The 17660-nt window shown below is 41.9% G+C and overlaps 1 protein-coding gene across 3 annotated transcripts in view; it reads left to right on the top strand.

The window, feature by feature from the left end:
* The first annotated feature begins 5612 nt into the window (after positions 1 to 5612).
* The window catches only part of ncam2 (neural cell adhesion molecule 2), a 417495-nt gene continuing 405447 nt past the window's right edge, over positions 5613 to 17660 (top strand). For 2 of the 3 annotated variants that reach the window (XM_020482721.2, XM_020482720.2), the window contains exon 1: positions 5613 to 5805. In XM_020482721.2, the coding sequence (XP_020338310.1) occupies positions 5763 to 5805 (43 nt within the window). In that variant the 5' untranslated portion in view covers positions 5613 to 5762. The remainder of the gene's footprint in view (positions 5806 to 17660) is intronic. The other variant, XM_020482722.2, reaches the window with a different exon arrangement.

Raw genomic sequence — 17660 nt, 5'->3', positions numbered from 1 at the left:
TGACACAGAGTCACTGTTATTTTGCCACAGAACACAAGAAGGAAAGACAATTCTGTTGAATCTCACCTCCTGATGTATGATGACTCATAACGGTTTAGCTAGATCAGTATGGGTTACTTTTACCCGATGTCATGCAGAACATGCCGAACTGAATAGTGGGAGCAATTAAGTGACATTTATCTTGTGTATACAGGCTAAGGCGAGGATCTTCCCTTCCTAGGGATTTTCATTTCATTCCTAGGAGGTGGTGTGTTTGAATTAGATGAAGAGGGTAGATGAATTTGGTAAGAATGAGTTACTTTATGACATTACAGTCAACAGAAATCAATTGTGAAGTGAAATTAAATGTATCTAGCTATATTCTGTGTGAGTATGTGACTGTGTTATGAATCTTGGTTTGAGTAAAATCCACTGTTGTCAGAATGTGAATCTTTCATTTTCACACTTAATTTTAAAATGAACACTACAATCAAGAAGTGATGGGAAACCAAGGCTTTCAAAACCCTTTGGGGCTTATACCAAATTGTCCCGAAAAATTGTTAATTACTTTACTGCTTTTGACACAGCCCACATTAGTGACATCTGCTGATCAGGAAAATATTTCAACATGTATGATGTTTATATAGACTTGTTTCCCATTGTGTTACATATCTATATCTCCAAAATGCTTTACTATATCCTAATTCTATATTGTATATGTAGGGCAGACAATTGACTACTTCCATTCCACATTATAGCAATATCTGTCACGCCCTGACCATAGTTTGCTTTGTATGTTTCTATGTTTTGTTTGGTCAGGGTGTGATCTGAGTGGGCATTCTATGTTGGATGTCTAGTTTGTCTGTTTCTGTGTTTGGCCTGATATGGTTCTCAATCAGAGGCAGGTGTTAGTCGTTGTCTCTGATTGGGAACCATATTTAGGTAGCCTGTTTTGTCATTTTGGGTTGTGGGTGATTGTCTATGTCAGTTGCTTGTGTCAGCACAGTTCTCAGTGTAGCTTCACGGTCGTTATTCGTTTATTGTTTTGTATTGTTTGTTCAGTGTATTTCGTGTTTTTTCGTCTTTCATTAAAATAATGTATTCTAACCACGCTGCGCTTTGGTCTACTCCATACGACGATCGTGACAATATCAGAGTTTGCAATATTGAGTTCCATGAGCTTATGTGGCCCACCCCCCTCCGGGCATGCATTATTCTGCACTGTTTGAGTTAAGGGGGTGTGTCACAATATCTATCAATTTAACCACTTTTGCAGTAAAATATTTGTATACAACGATCCATTTCATATATGGGAGACCTTAGACATATGTTACAACATGGTTGTGCTTAGTTATACCTTGGGTAGGGGTATCTCAAAAACTTAAGCTCTTTTTGAGGATTGGCCACTAGCCTATTTTTGTGGACCCCAGGAATTGTAGCTGCTGCAAAAGCTAATAGGGATCCAAATGAATAACATTGTTGATTCTAAGAATGCCTTGAAGGCACACACACTCATGCATGTGGAGATAAATACCACAGATTTTCTAACATCACGAGGCCCAATATCATGAGATTTCCTTGAATGCTTGCAAAGCAGACTCGGCAGAGTAGACCTTGGGTTTGGGGTTTGAAATGTCAATGAGAGAAGTGAAACTTAATTCCTTAAAATTGTTCATTTTTTCCAAATCTAAAGGCACAACCTAGATTCGAGCCAATGTCTTAAGTAGCTGGACATGTTATTACTCCAACCTCGTGAAAGTGACAAACTGACACGTTTTCACAACAACTTTATATCGAAAGAGCATCTTTGATTTGACGGCTTGCACATGTGCAGTTCGGTGTGAGACGGCCGTTTGACCCAATGACGTGTTTCTACACCTGAGCTCAGCTAGCCAACGTCAGTATGACAATTGCGTACAAGCATGATCAGGGATTTCTATTAGAGAAGTAGTTTCAACATATTTTCATACTATTTTCATACTACCATCTTTGTAAAAACGGTTCTTTACTCTTGCAGTTCATGACAGTGTGTACACTGCTCTTTTCATTTAGGCCACACCTGAAAGTTATAAACTCAATGGCACTGCTGAAGTGGGCCACATGACACTGAGAGCAATAGGGAACAGCTGTTGTGATGTGTTACCACAGAGGAGCTGGTCTCTGACTCCGGGCAGACATTGTAACAGCAGTCTTCATGTATCGCTTGTGCAGTTGACCACTATACAGTATATCATCATCACCAAATATTATTTTGTTATTCACGATTCGCGACAGGGTGTTATATCAGTGTGTCGTACATTTTCTGGCACCACACACACATGCATGCAAATGAACACACACAAACACAAATATGCACACACACACACGTGTAACACGTTTCACCCTACACAAGCCTCCATTTACACACACACACGCGCGTGCGCAAACACGCGTAGACACACACACACACAAACACACACACACACACACTGTAGCCGACAAATTCCAGTCAATAACCGCTGGCCAGGGGAATAAAGAGATGGAGCTAGTGAACAAGAAAGTGTAGAAAGGAAGGGAGTACCACACATGCGCAGACACACACACACACGCACACACACATTCTCTGACGTACACACAATGCTATTGATTACAGACTATCACAAAATGGGTTGCCGGGGCAACAACCGAGTTTATGGGGGGACACTGTTGATGAGCCAGTAAACAGATCCCTTGTGATGATTGTGGCTGTGGAGATCTGGTTACCATACTATCGGCTTCCAGTCTCTCTAGAAAACATCAAGGCACTGCTTCGACTTCTTCCTAGGCAGATCCCCATGAGGGGAAACAACCCAGCGTGTGTGTTTGGTCACCAGAACACACTGTCTGGTTTCCCAAATGGCACCCTTTATAGTGCACTACTTTTGACCAGAGACCATAGGGCCCTGGTCGAAAGTAGTGCACTAAATAGGGAAAATGGTGCCATTTAGGACACACACATTGAGCGGCATCTAATTGGAAACAAACAGGAGGGGCATCCCAACGGTAGTGTGAGCTTAAAGAACTAGAAGTCAGGTAAATATAGGAGAGATTTATTTTCCTAAAGCTTGAAGCCCTGGTGGATTATATCTTTGAGGATGTGTCAGGGATACTGAATTTTAGACTTGATTTGGCTTGTTCACTACAGCTCCCAGTGGAGCAAAGGGCCTCAACGGTGCATCTCCAGCGAACTCTGTTCTGGATGGTTTTCTTGACCACATTCTGGGTGTTTTGTAGGGCACATGCGTACTGTCTGATTGACATCCCCTCTGTCGTTATCGCATAGACTGAAACAAGGGTGATAATGTCATTGCACAGCTTAACTTATGGATATATTTGATCCAATCATCACTAAGCCATCTGCTTGCATGAAGAGTAGTGATCTGATCTACTTTTTGCATATGCAGCTTTTGGCTGACACAACATGCTTGTGCCAGTGTGTGCCATCTGAATGACTTTGCTCTGGCAGTGTGTTGGGAACATCGGGTTGTTCTCTTAAGCTACTGGATTGATTAGACATAAACCAGAATGGCTTAGGTGTTTTGACTAGTGATTCTGCAAGGGTGTGATGTTGAATGAGCGGTGCTACTGCAGTGTCACGGGCCAGCCATACTGTAGTGGGTGGAGCTGTCTATGGTGCTGAAATGGATGCACTTCAGTCACACCCATGTCCCTGATAGTGGCACAAGGTGTCAGAGGAGCCCGTTTTTATATAACCACCCCGCCTCACCACCCCCACCACCAGACAGGCCCCAGTTCTCCATATTCTATTACAGTATGATAAAGTACTTCTAAAAGAAAATGGCACAGGCACAACATAAAGCTAGCCTTGAAAGCATGTTCCAACCCAGGCATTTAGAGAGACAACATAAACATAAAAATGGCCTCTTTCCCACGGTGCAAAGACAATAAAATGTTTTCACAGTGCGATCCTGGTGCATAAATGTCAATGGAGTTAATGGACGTCACGGCTATTCCTTTGAGACAAGAAGCTGAATGCCTGCGTTTTGGGTCTCTTTTCTACTTTCTATTGTTAGAGGGCAGAGATATGTTTTATATTCTTCTGGGCTGAATGGCTTTGAACTTTAAGAGCTCAGTGGGCAAAAGGAGCAACACAATTACCAACCTTTTAAAGAGTGATTTAGCCTTAGACACCATGACAGTGGCAGTGGCAGCAGTTAAGTCGCATATACCTCTCATTTTTGAAGCGGAAACCTCAACCACTTGTTCTGAGGAGAATGGCGAAGTGTGTCAAATGCTTTGATATTGTTATTGTCACACATCTCAAAGAGCATCTTGATGCCGGCCTAAATATGCTGAGGAATCTGCTGACTTACATGATGTCACTTTCACACCTTTCCTCAGCTACATTTGTGTTCATATTACCGTTGGATGTGTCTTGGGTTGTTAGCGTGCACTGCCAGATGAAAGAACTGCAATAGACTGGTGTAGAATACATAAATGAATTGATCATGACTACATGTGTGTGTGGGAGAGAGAGTGTAGGAGGGGGCATGAGACGTGTGGGGTCACTATCCTATGAATTTCAGACTCCAATGTCAATCATAACCACATACACAGTTAATTTGTCAAATTTAGTGGCAACTGTGAAGATTATGGTAGAGGAATAATGGTCTGGGGCTGTTTTTCATGGTTCGGGCTAGGTCCCTTAGTTCGAAAGAAGGGAAACTACAGCATACAATGACATTTTAGATGATTCTGTGCTTCGAACTTTGTGACAACAGTTTGGGGAAGGCCCTTTCCTGTTTCAGCACGACAATGCCCCATGCACAAAATGAGGTACATACAGAAATGGTTTGTCAAGATTGGTGTGGAAGAACTTGACTGGCCTGTGCAGAGCCCTGACCTCAACCCCATTCAACACCTTTGTGATGAATTGGACGCCGATTGCGAGCCAGGCCTAATCACCCAACAACAGTGCCCGACCTCACTAATGCTCTAGTGGCTGAATGTGCCTGCAGCAATGTTCCAACATGTTCCAACATCTAGGAAAGCCTTATAAAAAGAGTGAGTGGAGGCTGTTATAACAGCAAAGGGGGACCAACTCTATATTAATGCTCATTATTTTGGAATGAGATACCGCAAGTGAGTTACTAGGTGTGTGCCAAGAAACAAAATGCAAAAAAAAAGAAAAAGCTTTCATATCATTCGTACAAACATACAGCCAGCCATTCGCTGTTCTCGTGTGTGTGTGCGCGTGCCTGATAGAGAGAGAGAGAGAGAGAGAGAGAGGATAGGGAGAAGAGACCTGCAGTCGGGACAGTGCTCTCCACAACCCGTCAAAAAATGAAACGGTTCATGTCACACGGATTTATTCAATAACATGTGACACTGCAAGTTGCACAGTCCATCATCCATCATCCGTTAGTTTGACTTTTAAAACATAGCTCCCTAACAAATGATTGAACAATAATTTAAACAATATATATTTTTTATAAACCATAGTGAAACAATTATTGGAGTCATCTGGACCTTTAAACGAAAGTTACTTCCTTTTTTTTTCTCGAGGGGTATAGTGAGTGGTGCTGTATAAATGCGGACAGTTGAGTCAGGCAACGAAGGAGTAAAAAGTAAGCGCGAGCTAGGGAGCGAGCGAGCGCGCGCGTCATAGAGGGAGCGAGAGAACGCCAGCGGACCTCAAGACGGAGGGCGAACGGAGTGTCACGGTCCCTGCTATAATAAGAGCTACTCAAAACCTCCACTAACAGCGAAGGCTGGAAGCAGTCCGTCAGACAGACCTGCTCAAAATGATTCTCCAACTCCTATGGTTTCTTGTCTGCGGCAGTCAAGGTAGGGAGAAATTGTTTCTTGGCGTTGTGGACTTCGTGGATAAGTTGCAGTATTCGCACACACTTGTCCATATCCCTATCTGCGGGGACAGTTATATTAGGGAGATGTGGGAGAAGGACCGCAGAGAACGAGCAAGAGAGAGAGAGGGGCGGATTGTTTGACCGCTGGTGTTTTGTAGTTTTAGCACGTCTTCCAAAGATTGGAATGCTTGCTTTTTGAGAAGGGGATTATCAAGACCCCTTTGACTTCACTGAACTGTTCTGGTATTTTTTATTCAGACATTGAATGTGACATCCATCAATTGGTAGAGTAGCTATATCTGGTAAAAAAATTAATAATATATATATTAATCAATAGGAGAGAAAATTTGTGGATATATGCATGTGGCTGTGGAACGACATCAATAGGATGTGCTTTGTTTCGTTTTTTTGTTCAAGGAGAATAACAAATCGCAAAAAGCAGTGGTATGATATGGGTGATTGTCTAGGGATAACAGAAGGCGTCCGTGGCATGCAGTTGGCAATGCGCTGATTATTTGGCCATATTTTGTTAACACACAGCACATCATAACACAACATCCTCCGGGACAGTTATTTAAATTCAAACGGTTTATTCTTTGATTGATAAATAACTAAGCTTTTGTGGAACAATTCAAAGGCATCATTACCCTCAAGTGTTTAGCATTTAAAATGCGTTCATTTATATCCTAAGCTTTCGAATGGGTGAAGGAGACTTGGCGCAGAATTTTATTATTCACAGTGAGAAGAGTATCGATGATTTAACAAGAACTGAGTAGGTATAGACTTAAACTGTAGATGGGTTAGTTTTGGGTGAAAATGTCATCCCAGAATTGGGCGCGTGGACATGTATGAATGGCGAGAAGGATTGCTCACCCATGAGAGTGATTGCATGTCACTGGCACATCAAGGGACACATATTAAACCCGGTTACATTATCATGCTTGGCTTTTTAGTGTCCAAAGGTACCTCTGAAGTTAGCATTCAATTGCGGGCAGTCAAGCATTACGTTTGGCCACATTCGTTTTCTTACTGGAACGGCAGGTGGGGGTAGAGCGCTGCAAATTAATATTCAGTCAGCGGATAGGCAATATATGATTGTAAAATTAGGCTTGTGGCCAATCCGAAAAGAAGGGCATTCGTTTTTGAGATGCATCTACCACAGGCTATGTTTTTTTTTTTCATATCTCTAATGTCTCCCATTTATGAAATGTATGGTTGTGAAAAAAAAAATATTTACTTGCAAAAGTGGATATATTTATAGATATTGTGACACTCCCCCTAAACTCAAAATGTGCAGAATAATGCCTGGCTGGAGGGGGGATTGGCCACAAACTCATGTAACCCAATATTGCAAGCTCTGATATTCTACAAAATGTGGGATACAAGTAGTCAGTTGTACGCCCTACATACACAAACAAAAAACATCAGGATATCTTAATGCATATAGGAAACATAGACCTGTAAACATAGATGCAATAGGCAGAAATATTAACTATGAATATGATGATGGTGAGGTTTACTTTTTGGTTATTGGACAGCTGATTACTGGACAACTTTCCACGTCAAATGTGCTCCCTTTCAGTGCTGCATGGTCCTGCCTGGCAAAAATACATAGACCTACAGTTCCATGTGTTTTGATGTTGTGGCTATTGTAATCAGCTCTAAAGAAAACAAGTGGGCTCAGACATCAATTACATTTTACAATTACAAGGTTCCTTGACAGGTTATGTATCTTTAGCCTCTACTCGTGCAATTTAGTCAGGGGGCCACCACAGATTATCTTTGGGGCCACCCTGGATTTAGCCTCAAATCCAATATGGTGTCCAAAATCCAATATAGCTACCATGTTTTTGTTTAAATAGTTTTTTTCCTGAACTCAATATGGCCAACATAATTACACTCAGACACCGTTGCCTGGATAGAAATTGCCCTTGTTTATTTTTTATATTGTGTGTTATTCTGTCTTAATTAAAAATGGTTTCATACGGCTCTTGGTTTAACTAGGACTATGCGTGGCACTGCCATGCCTCGTGTTTGAATAGCTGCAGCCAACTAGCATTTCAATGTGTGTAACCATCGTGTATGGGGAGGATGCAATCACATAGGGTGGCAAGCTCATAAGGCAGGTTTTCCCCACATTGAACCAACACACCGTTCCAATGTCAATGCCACCCTGAATCTCCCAGAACTGTCCTCGATAGGCCCACTCCACCATCAGTTCCCCCTCTGGCAGTTAATAAAGACAGACACCATGGAACTGGACTGCCATATACAGTCAGTATGCCGTTCAACAGCCGAAATGCCATCTGGAAAGTGCTGCCGTGCATTGCCCTCATATGCACCTATTTTTGCTACCACCCGCGGCTCGCCAGCCCATGTGACACCTGAACTGGATTTGCATGTGAAGAATGAGCATTGGTCTGATACTGTTCAGTCATCCCCATAAGGACATAATGCCATCTATGGCAAACTAGAGGTCCCTTTAGGATGGTCAAACTTAAACAAAAATGCTGTACCTGATTGTGTACGTTGATTGGCGATTGACTACAATTGTGCATGGTGGTTGGGGATTGACTTTATCAGTTCCACCTCCTCTGCAACCCCTTCACTTTCCATCAATGCCGATGGATCTTCTTCAAATGTATGTGTGTGGAGCTGGGCTATGTCGCTCATAACCAATGCTTCATAGTCGTAGTCTATGACCTACACACTAATTAACCTGAAGTCACCCTCACAGGTTCTGTCACTCTCCTCATCTCCTGTTGGGTCCAGACCGTAATCACAGCCAACTATCCACAGTAAATATCGACCAAATATTCATCCTACCCGACTTCTAAAGGAATATGTAGGACGTGACCTGCAAGACTTTTTGCCAGATTCAACATAACTACAACCACTGGTCAAATAGGAGTTGGAAAGATCTAAGGGCAGGTCTGTTTGTGACAGCCCCTTCACAGACTCTCCTTCACAACCAGACAACCAACCATTCCACTACTGGAGAGTCCCCAGCATTATTCAGGCTGAGATAACATTCCAGTTAGTCAAAGGGTCTTGTTGGCATGCAAGCTGCATCTGCTGAGTGCCTGTACCCAACTGTTGTAAAAATGGAAACTGATCAACACCCAGCCCTGAATACCCTGCCAGTCATACAGGAAGGATACTGCCCTTGTCGCTGCAGTTTGCCCAGAAAGAGCAGTTAGCTGTGCAACCTGGTCAGGCCCCATAACTACAACCACTATTGGCTGCTTTGTATGAGAGGTCGACCGATTAATCATCATGGCCGATTTCAAGTTTTCATAACAAATCGGTAATCAGACTTTTTGGACGCTGATTATGGCCGATTACATTGCAATCCACGAGGAAACTGCGTGGCAGGCTGACCACCTGTTACGTGAGTCCAGTGTCATAAGGACCTTGTGGCTGCAAGGAGCCAAGTTAAGTTGCTAGCTAGCCTTAAACTTATCTTATAAAAAAAACAATCAACCTTCACATAATCACTAGTTAACTACACATGGTTGATGATATTACTAGGTTAACTAGCTTGTCATGTTTTGCATATAATCAATGCGGTGCCTGTTAATTTCTCATCGAATCACTTCAACTTCGCCAAACGGGTGACGATTTAACAAAAGTGCATTCGTGAAAAATGTACCTAACCATAAACATCAATGCCTTTCTTAAAGTCAATACACAGAAGTATATTTTTTTTAAACCTGCATATTTTGTTAAAAGAAATTCATGTTAACTGTGAACTAATTTGCCAGAATGTTACATAATTATGACAACATTGAAGGTTGTGCAATGTAACAGTAATATTTAGACTTAGGGTTGCCACCCGTTCGATAAAATACGGAATGGTTCCATATTTCACTGAAAGAATAAATGTTTTGTTTTTGAAATGAGAGTTTCCGGATTTGACCATATTAATGACCAAAGGCTCTTATTTCTGATTATTATATTACAATTAAGTCTATGATTTGATAGAGCAGTCTGACTGAGCGGTGGTAGGCAGCAGCAGGCTCGTAAACATGAATTCAAACAGCACTTTACTGCGTTTGCCAGCAGCTCTTGCTTGAAGCACAGCACTGTTTGTGACTTCAAGCCTACCAACTCCAGAGATTAGGCTGGCAATAATATAGTGCCTATAAAAAACAAATGGTTTAGAGAGAAATAGTTGACGCGTCATAATTCCTATAATAACTACAACCTAAAACTTCTTAACTGGGAATATTGAAGAACTGGGAATATGTTCGTTAGCTTTTTTACATGGCACATATGGCACATATTGCACTTTTACTTTCTTCTCCAACACTGTTTTTGCATTATTTAAACCAAATTGAACAGGTTTCATTATTTATTTTAGACTAAATAGTTTTTATATAAGTATTATATTAAGTTCAAATAAAAGCGTTAATTCAGTATTGTTGTAATTGTCATTATAACAAATATATACATGTAAAAATTGGATAAAAAAAAAACATTTTTAAAATCGGAATCAGCTTTTTTTGGTCCTTCAATAATCGGTATCGGCGTTGAAAAATCATAATCGGTCGACCTCTACTTTGTGTCCTCACCTTGTTAGGACACACTCATGTCCTGTCACCTCAAATACTTGCACACTTAGTTTCAGTCGTGAAAAGAGGGGATATTTTAGAGTTGTACAGTACATATACGCTACTGGAGTGGCTGACTTGTATTACAGGTTGCTTTCCTGTAACTTGGTTACGCTACTACTGTATGTGCTTGTGTTGTAAAAAAACAAAAACATGAACACACATTGTAAAGCTAGTTGGCTTCAGCTATTCAAACACGAGGCATGGCAGTGCCTCTCATAGTCAAGGTTATGTCAAGAGTCATTTGAAACCCTTTTAATAAAGACGGAATAACACAATACAAAATAAACCAGGGCAATTTATATCCAGGCAATGGTGTCTGAGTGTAATTGTTGGCCTTATTTGATTCGGAATTAAAAATGTTTTTGTGTAAATTATTATTTTCAGGCATGATTGGTATTATGCTAGCCATGTTGGATGATGGACGCCATATTGGATTTGAGGCTAAATCCAGGGTGGCCCCAAAGATAATCTGTGGTGGCCCCCTGACGAAATTGCATGAGTGGCAGCTAAAGATACATAATCCGTCAAGGAACCCTGGAACCCCCCCCCCCCTAAAAAAAATGTTGATGTCTGAGGCCACTTGTATTCTTTTGAACGGATTTGCAATAGACACAACATCAGAAGACATGGAAATGTAAAAAACATCCTAGTTGGACATTGTAAAAACACCAAGACATCAGCTTCAAATTATTTCGAATTTTGGAAATCTGTTCCCAAGTATTCCGACGTATAATTGACACCTGATCGCATACAATTGTAAGCAAGGTTCGAAATTATGTTTTAATTCAATATTATCTGTTTGGGTTTATTGCTGTCAATTTGCAGTCTACAAATGATTTGTAATTCTGTTCCGAACCCCGACCACCTGCTCAAGAAAATATAACCCTTTGCTGAATCTAGTTGATGATCCCTGCTGTACAGACTTCATTGCCAACAAAGGGTATATAACAAAGTATTGAGATAAACTTTTGTTATTGACCAAATACTTATTTTCCACCATAATTTGCAAATAAATTCATAAAAAATCCTACAATGTGATTTTCTGGAATTCTTTTTCTCATTTTGTCTGTCATAGTTTTAGTGTACCTATGATGAAAATTACAGGCCTCTCTCATCTTTTTAAGTGGGAGGACTTGCACAATTGGTGGCTGACTAAATACTTTTTTGCCCCACTGTATCAGTTGACTTTCTTCTGACTCTGAACTAAATGGTATATCATAGTTGCCTTTGTGTGCTTTAAACACATTTTACAGTTGACAAATAAAACTCCCGTTCCCTGGCACCTCTGACATTGACAAAACCTCACATTGTCACAATGTCTCAACAGAGATCCCCACCCCCCCCCTGTTCCCTCTAGTTCTATCCAACCCACCTTACGATGCACTTTCGGCTCTTACAACCTTTTCAGGAATTAAGTTAGCTATTTGTTCGCTATGCCATTTGACAGACGTTTTTTTTTTTGCCCGGGCAGAGTGTTCTCTCTGTTAGAGCAACATTAGCATTAGAAATCCCAGCGAGGCTTCCTCTCGGCAGGTCATCGGTTATGCATCCTTGAAGGTTTATGTTTTTTGAGTTTTTCCGGTGCTCAGTGAAATGAATTATATGCTCCTCCGTGCTCGCCCAGAGACCATCCAGTGAGATGTTAAGTGGCATAATTAAGATATTTCTTTGATTCACTAGGAGACATGTCAGCGGCAGAGGATTTAAAAGATTTATGCCCCTGTGCACTCTTTGCACTGTGGAGACATACGTGCACAGACGTAGGGAGGTATGTATGTCTTCATCTACACTGATTGAAGTGGATTTAGCAAGTGACATCAACAATGCATCATAGCTTTCACCTGGATTCACCTGGTCAGTCTGTCTTGGTGTTCCTAATGTTTTGTATACTCTGTGTATATACATGCTCCTGTATCTGTGTGAGTGCTGTCCTCTCGGTTGTGTGTGTGTTATATTACATGCACATATAGGTGAACCGGTTTGTATCAAGAACTGCAACGTTGCTTGTGTTTTAGTGCTCAACAGTTTCTCGTGTGTATAAGGAATGGTCCACCACCCAAAGGACATCCAGCCAACTTGACACAACTGTGGGACGCATTGGAGTCAACATGGGCCAGCATCCCTGTGGAACGCTTGTGACACCTTATAGAGTCCATGCCCGACAAATTAAGGCTGTTCTGAGGGCAAAAGGGGGTGCAACCCAATGTTAGGAAGATGTTCCTAATGTTTTGTAAACTCTGTGTATATACAGACACACACACACACACACACGCAGTCTCGTCGTCAGAGCCTCAAGCTGAACCAACACCTTTTCCAATGCTTTCATAGCAAAAATCACACCATATTAATTTCTGCATGAACGTATTAGGCTAACATTCTCCGGGAATAGTTGAGCACACACAATCCTTTTACATTATGTAACACCACTCAGAAAGTCCCATTAAAGACGTGCAAAAGCTGTTCACATAAGGAATGGCCCGGCGCGCACAGGAATTGATTGCATTATTTGATTAATAGAGTGGGAAGGGGGGGGAAACACATATACAGACGTGCATATGAAAATGGAATGGCCCCCGGAGGGGAATCGCATATGAAAAAATCAATTTAAAGAACGACTGGAGTCAGCAGGGCCTCCAAAACCGTACAAAGGCCAATCACAATGTTATGGGATATGCTATTTATTTCACCCTTTCTTAGCTCCTTTTGGATTTTTTTCACGTGCCCTTTAGCAGTCAATCCCGTAATGTTTTAGAATCGGGGGCGGAATTTGCATAGATGAGAAGAAGAAGAAAAAAGAAAGACTGCACGCAGTTCATCTGCACTCTTGAGACACAGTATGTGTGGGTACACATGTGGAAGATCTATAAGGTATTGGCACTATAGTGCAGTTTGCTGGACTATAGTTGTTGGATTCGACATTGATAATGGACAGCTTCAAACGTTGTACTTATGTTAATGATTAGTGAATCTGTCTCTTTGAGCCACATGCTATGCAACGACTGAGTCATTCTACCGGGTTTCAATACATTGACACACAGATCTAACATATACACTATATATACCAAAGTATGTGGACACCCCTTCAAATTAGGGGATTCGGCTATTTCAGCCATACCCGTTGCTGACGGGTGTATTAAATCAAGCTCACCGCCATGTAATCTCCATAGGAAAACATTGTCAGTAGAATGGCCCGTGCTGAAGAGTTCAGTGACTTTCAACGTGGCACTGTCCATAGGATGTCACCTTTCGAAAAAGTCAACTCAGAATACAATAACATTCTAGAGGACTCTGTGCTGCCAGCCTTGTGGTAACAGTTTGGGGAAGGCCCTTTCCTGTTTCAGCATGACAATGGCCCTGTGCAGAAAGCGAGGTCCATACAGGAATGGTTTGTTGAGATTGTGGTGTGGAAGAACTTGACTGGCTTGCACAGAGCCCTGACTTCAACCCCATTGAACACCTTTGGGATGAGTTGGAACGCCGATTGAGAGCCAGGCCTAATTGCCCAACATCAGTGAGGGCCAAACCTCACTAATGTGCTTGTGGCTGAATGGAAACAAGTCCCCGCAGGAATGTTCCAAGAGGAAAGCCTTCTCAGACGAGTGAAGGCTGGTATAGCAGCAAAGGGGGTGACCAAATCCATATTAATACTCATGATTTTGGAATGAGATGTTTGACGTGTAGGTGTCCACATACATTTGGTCATGTAGTGTATATTCAATGTGTGTTTGAACATTGCATTGCATTGGGATGTTGCAGATTGTTTGCTTTTATGAGTTCCAGGTAAAACTCTTTCTCTCCAGCTTTCTTCCCCCTGCTTATACATACAGTTGAAGTTGGAAGTTTACATCCACTTAGGTTGGTGTCACTAAAACTTGTTTTTCAACCACTCCGCAGATTTCTTGTTGACAAACTATAGTTTTGGCAAGTCGGTTAGGACATCTACTTTGTGCGTGACACAAGTCATTTTTCCAACAATTGTTTACAAACAGATTATTTCACTGTATCACAATTCCAGTGGGTCAGACGTTTACATACACTAAGTTGACTGTGCCTTTAAAACACCTTGGAAAATTCCAGAAAATGTCATCATGGCTTTAGAAGCTTCTGATAATGGCTAACTGACATAATTTGATTGAGTCAATTTGAGGTGTACCTGTGGATAATTTCAAGGCCTACCTTCAAACCCAGTGTCTCTTTACTTGACATCATGGGAAAATCAAAAGAAATTAGCCAAGACCTCAGAAAATAAATTGTAGACCTCCACAAGTCTGGTTCATCCTTGGGAGCAATTTCCAAATGCCTGAAGGCACCACGTTCATCTGTACAAACAATAGTTCGGTGCAAAAAGTGCAAATCAATCCCAGAATAACAGCAAAGGACCTTGTGATGATGCTGGAGGAAACATGTACAAAAGTATCTATATCCACAGTAAAACGAGTCCTATATCGGCATAACCTGAAAGGCCGTTCAGCAAGGAAGAAGCCACTGCTCCAAAACTGCCATAAAAAAGCCAGACTACGGTTTGCAACTCCACATGGGGATAAAGATCGTACTTTCTGGCGAAATGTTCTCTGGTCTGATGAAGCAAAAAATAGAACTGTTTGGCCATAATGACCATCGTTATGTTTGGAGGAGAAAGGGGGAGGCTTGCAAGCCAAAGAACACCATCCCAACCGTGAAGCACGGTGGTGGCAGCATCATGTGGGGATGCTTTGCTGCAGGAGGGACTGGTGGACTTCACAAAATAGATGGCATGATGAGGTAGGAAAATTATGTGGATATATTAACGCAACGTCTCAAGACATCAGTCAGGAAGTTAAAGCTTGGTCGCAAATGGGTCTTCCAAATGGACAATGACCCTAAGAATACTTCCAAAGTTGTGTCATAATGGCTTAAGGACAACAAAGTCAAGGTATTGGAGTGGACATCACAAAGCTGGGTGGCATGGTAGCCTAGTGGTTAGAGTGTTGTACTAGTAACTGAAAGGTTGTAAGATCAAATCCCAGAGCTGACAAGGTCAAAATCTGTCATTCTGCCCCCACTGTTCCTAGGCTCTCATTGAAAATAAGGTTTTGTTCTTAACTGACTTGCCAAGGTAAATAAAGGTTAAAAAAAATTTGAAGCCCTGACCTCAAGCCCATACAATTCTTCTGGGCAGAACTGAAAAAGCGTGTGCGAGCAAGGAGGACTACAAACCTGACTCAGTTACACATGCTCTGTCAGGAGGAATGGGACAACATTCACGCAACTTATTGTGGAAGGCTACCCGAAACGTTTGACCCAAATTAAACAATTTAAGGAAATGCTACCAACTACTAATTGAGTGTATGTAAAGTAATGACCCACTGGGAATGTGGTGAAAGCAATAAAAGCTGTATAAATCATTCTCTCTACTATTATTCTGACATTTCACATTCTTAAAATAAAGAGGTGATCATAACTGACGAAAGACAGGGAATATTTACTAGAATTAAATGTCAAACTGAGTTTAAATGTATTTGGCTAAGGTGTATGTAAACTTCCGACTTCAACTGTATGTGATATACTGTGTGTGTGTGTGTGTGTGTGTGAAATGGGAACGGGAAAGCAGGGGTAAAAAAAAGCAAGAGGGAGGCTAAGAGTGAGGGATAGAGGAGATATTAAGTTTAGATTCATTCAATTGAAGTGAATCCCATTGCATCTAGTCAAATTGCATTCGGCAGAATGGAGTCTGGCTGTGCCAAAATTAATCAAAAGTAATTGAATCCTGCCGGGACAGAATTGTATTAGGACAGACTGACGTGATTGGAAGAGGCATGTTACGTTATAACGTGTTCCCGTGGTTTCTTCTGTACTCAACAGGGGTTCTTGGGTCTGGCTTTGTCTTATAGTCAGGCAGTCTAATGGACACCGCAGAGGCGGCAGGGTTATGCCCCGGGCTCCTTATTATAGACTGGGGGGGAGGCAGGGTCTGGTCCCCCTGACAGGGGCACAGAGGAAGATGGGATGGACTAACTGACAGACTTGGGCACACACACACACACACACACCAGCCATCAATCCAAAGCCTTTAGGCCTACATCTCTCTTGTCCCACTCATGGGGTCCACTGTGTTGTAGGCCGGGGCATGGCACTGGCGGGCATGATTAAATGAAGCATTGATGGTGGTAAGGATGGCAGTGCAGCTTCACAATGGGACTGTGTAGGGATGACCCAGTTAGATAGTATTAATAACTTTATAACTGTGATTGGAGGAGCCACACTGGACCATTGTCAGAGCAGAGGGGTCATGCACATTGACCCTGACGGGGCATGTGCCCTCTTTCCATTTGGATGATAAAAAAATATACAAGCTAAAGGTTATTGTACACTATTTAAAAAAAGTTATTAACGTTTTTTGTACACTGGCAATGAACACGCCTAAAGCTCTGCAAAAAAATATAACTTTCCCAGAGAGGTGGAAAGACAGGTAGTGTGGACAGACACTGGAGACAGACAAGCATAAAGCAAGCGTTGTCGGTTCATTTCAAAAACAAGTCTGTCTTGACGAGAAAAAAGTGGCACACTGAAGTCCTGCAGGTTGTAAAATAGATTGGTCCCAAACCAAACGCAACCGTATCGACAGCGGATTGGTAGAACCAATTGACAGATGAAAAGCCAAAGAGACTGACAACCTCAGACACTGACAACCTGCCAGGGCAGATAGATTGAGACAATGGCAGAGAGCTTATAGGCTACAGTACTGTAAGATCATTGGGAAGTGTATATCGACTGGCAAAGAGAAACCATACCATCCCGCCTTTTAGAGCTGATGCCAGACCTTATCCAGTAGAAGTGTGGCGTAAGCAAATAAAGCGCTTTGTTATTGGACGGTCAATCAGGGAGATGGAGGATGGGACTAATGCTAATGATGGCAGTGTTGGGCTAGCAGACACTAAAGAGCTGGTGCAAGATTCTGCATTGATTTCCCCCTTACTCAGTCACCCAGACCCAGACAGCCTCACTACACACACCCATCATAATGAAGAGGCGAAGAGAAGGGAAGTGTCGTGTTGCACGTGCATGATCTATAAAATGCACATGTATGCAGACACACACACACACACACACACACACACACACACACACACACACATGCAGGTATTGCACACATTCACAATTGTAGATAGATACATACATTCAAAACATGTATCGCTTTCTCCTGTTGTCTCTTGCGCTCTCCCCTTCTTGACTGTTTCAA

Source organism: Oncorhynchus kisutch, linkage group LG5 (assembly GCF_002021735.2).
Source record: "Oncorhynchus kisutch isolate 150728-3 linkage group LG5, Okis_V2, whole genome shotgun sequence".
NCBI lineage: Eukaryota > Metazoa > Chordata > Actinopteri > Salmoniformes > Salmonidae > Oncorhynchus > Oncorhynchus kisutch.
This window is presented reverse-complemented; position numbering and strand designations above follow the sequence as displayed.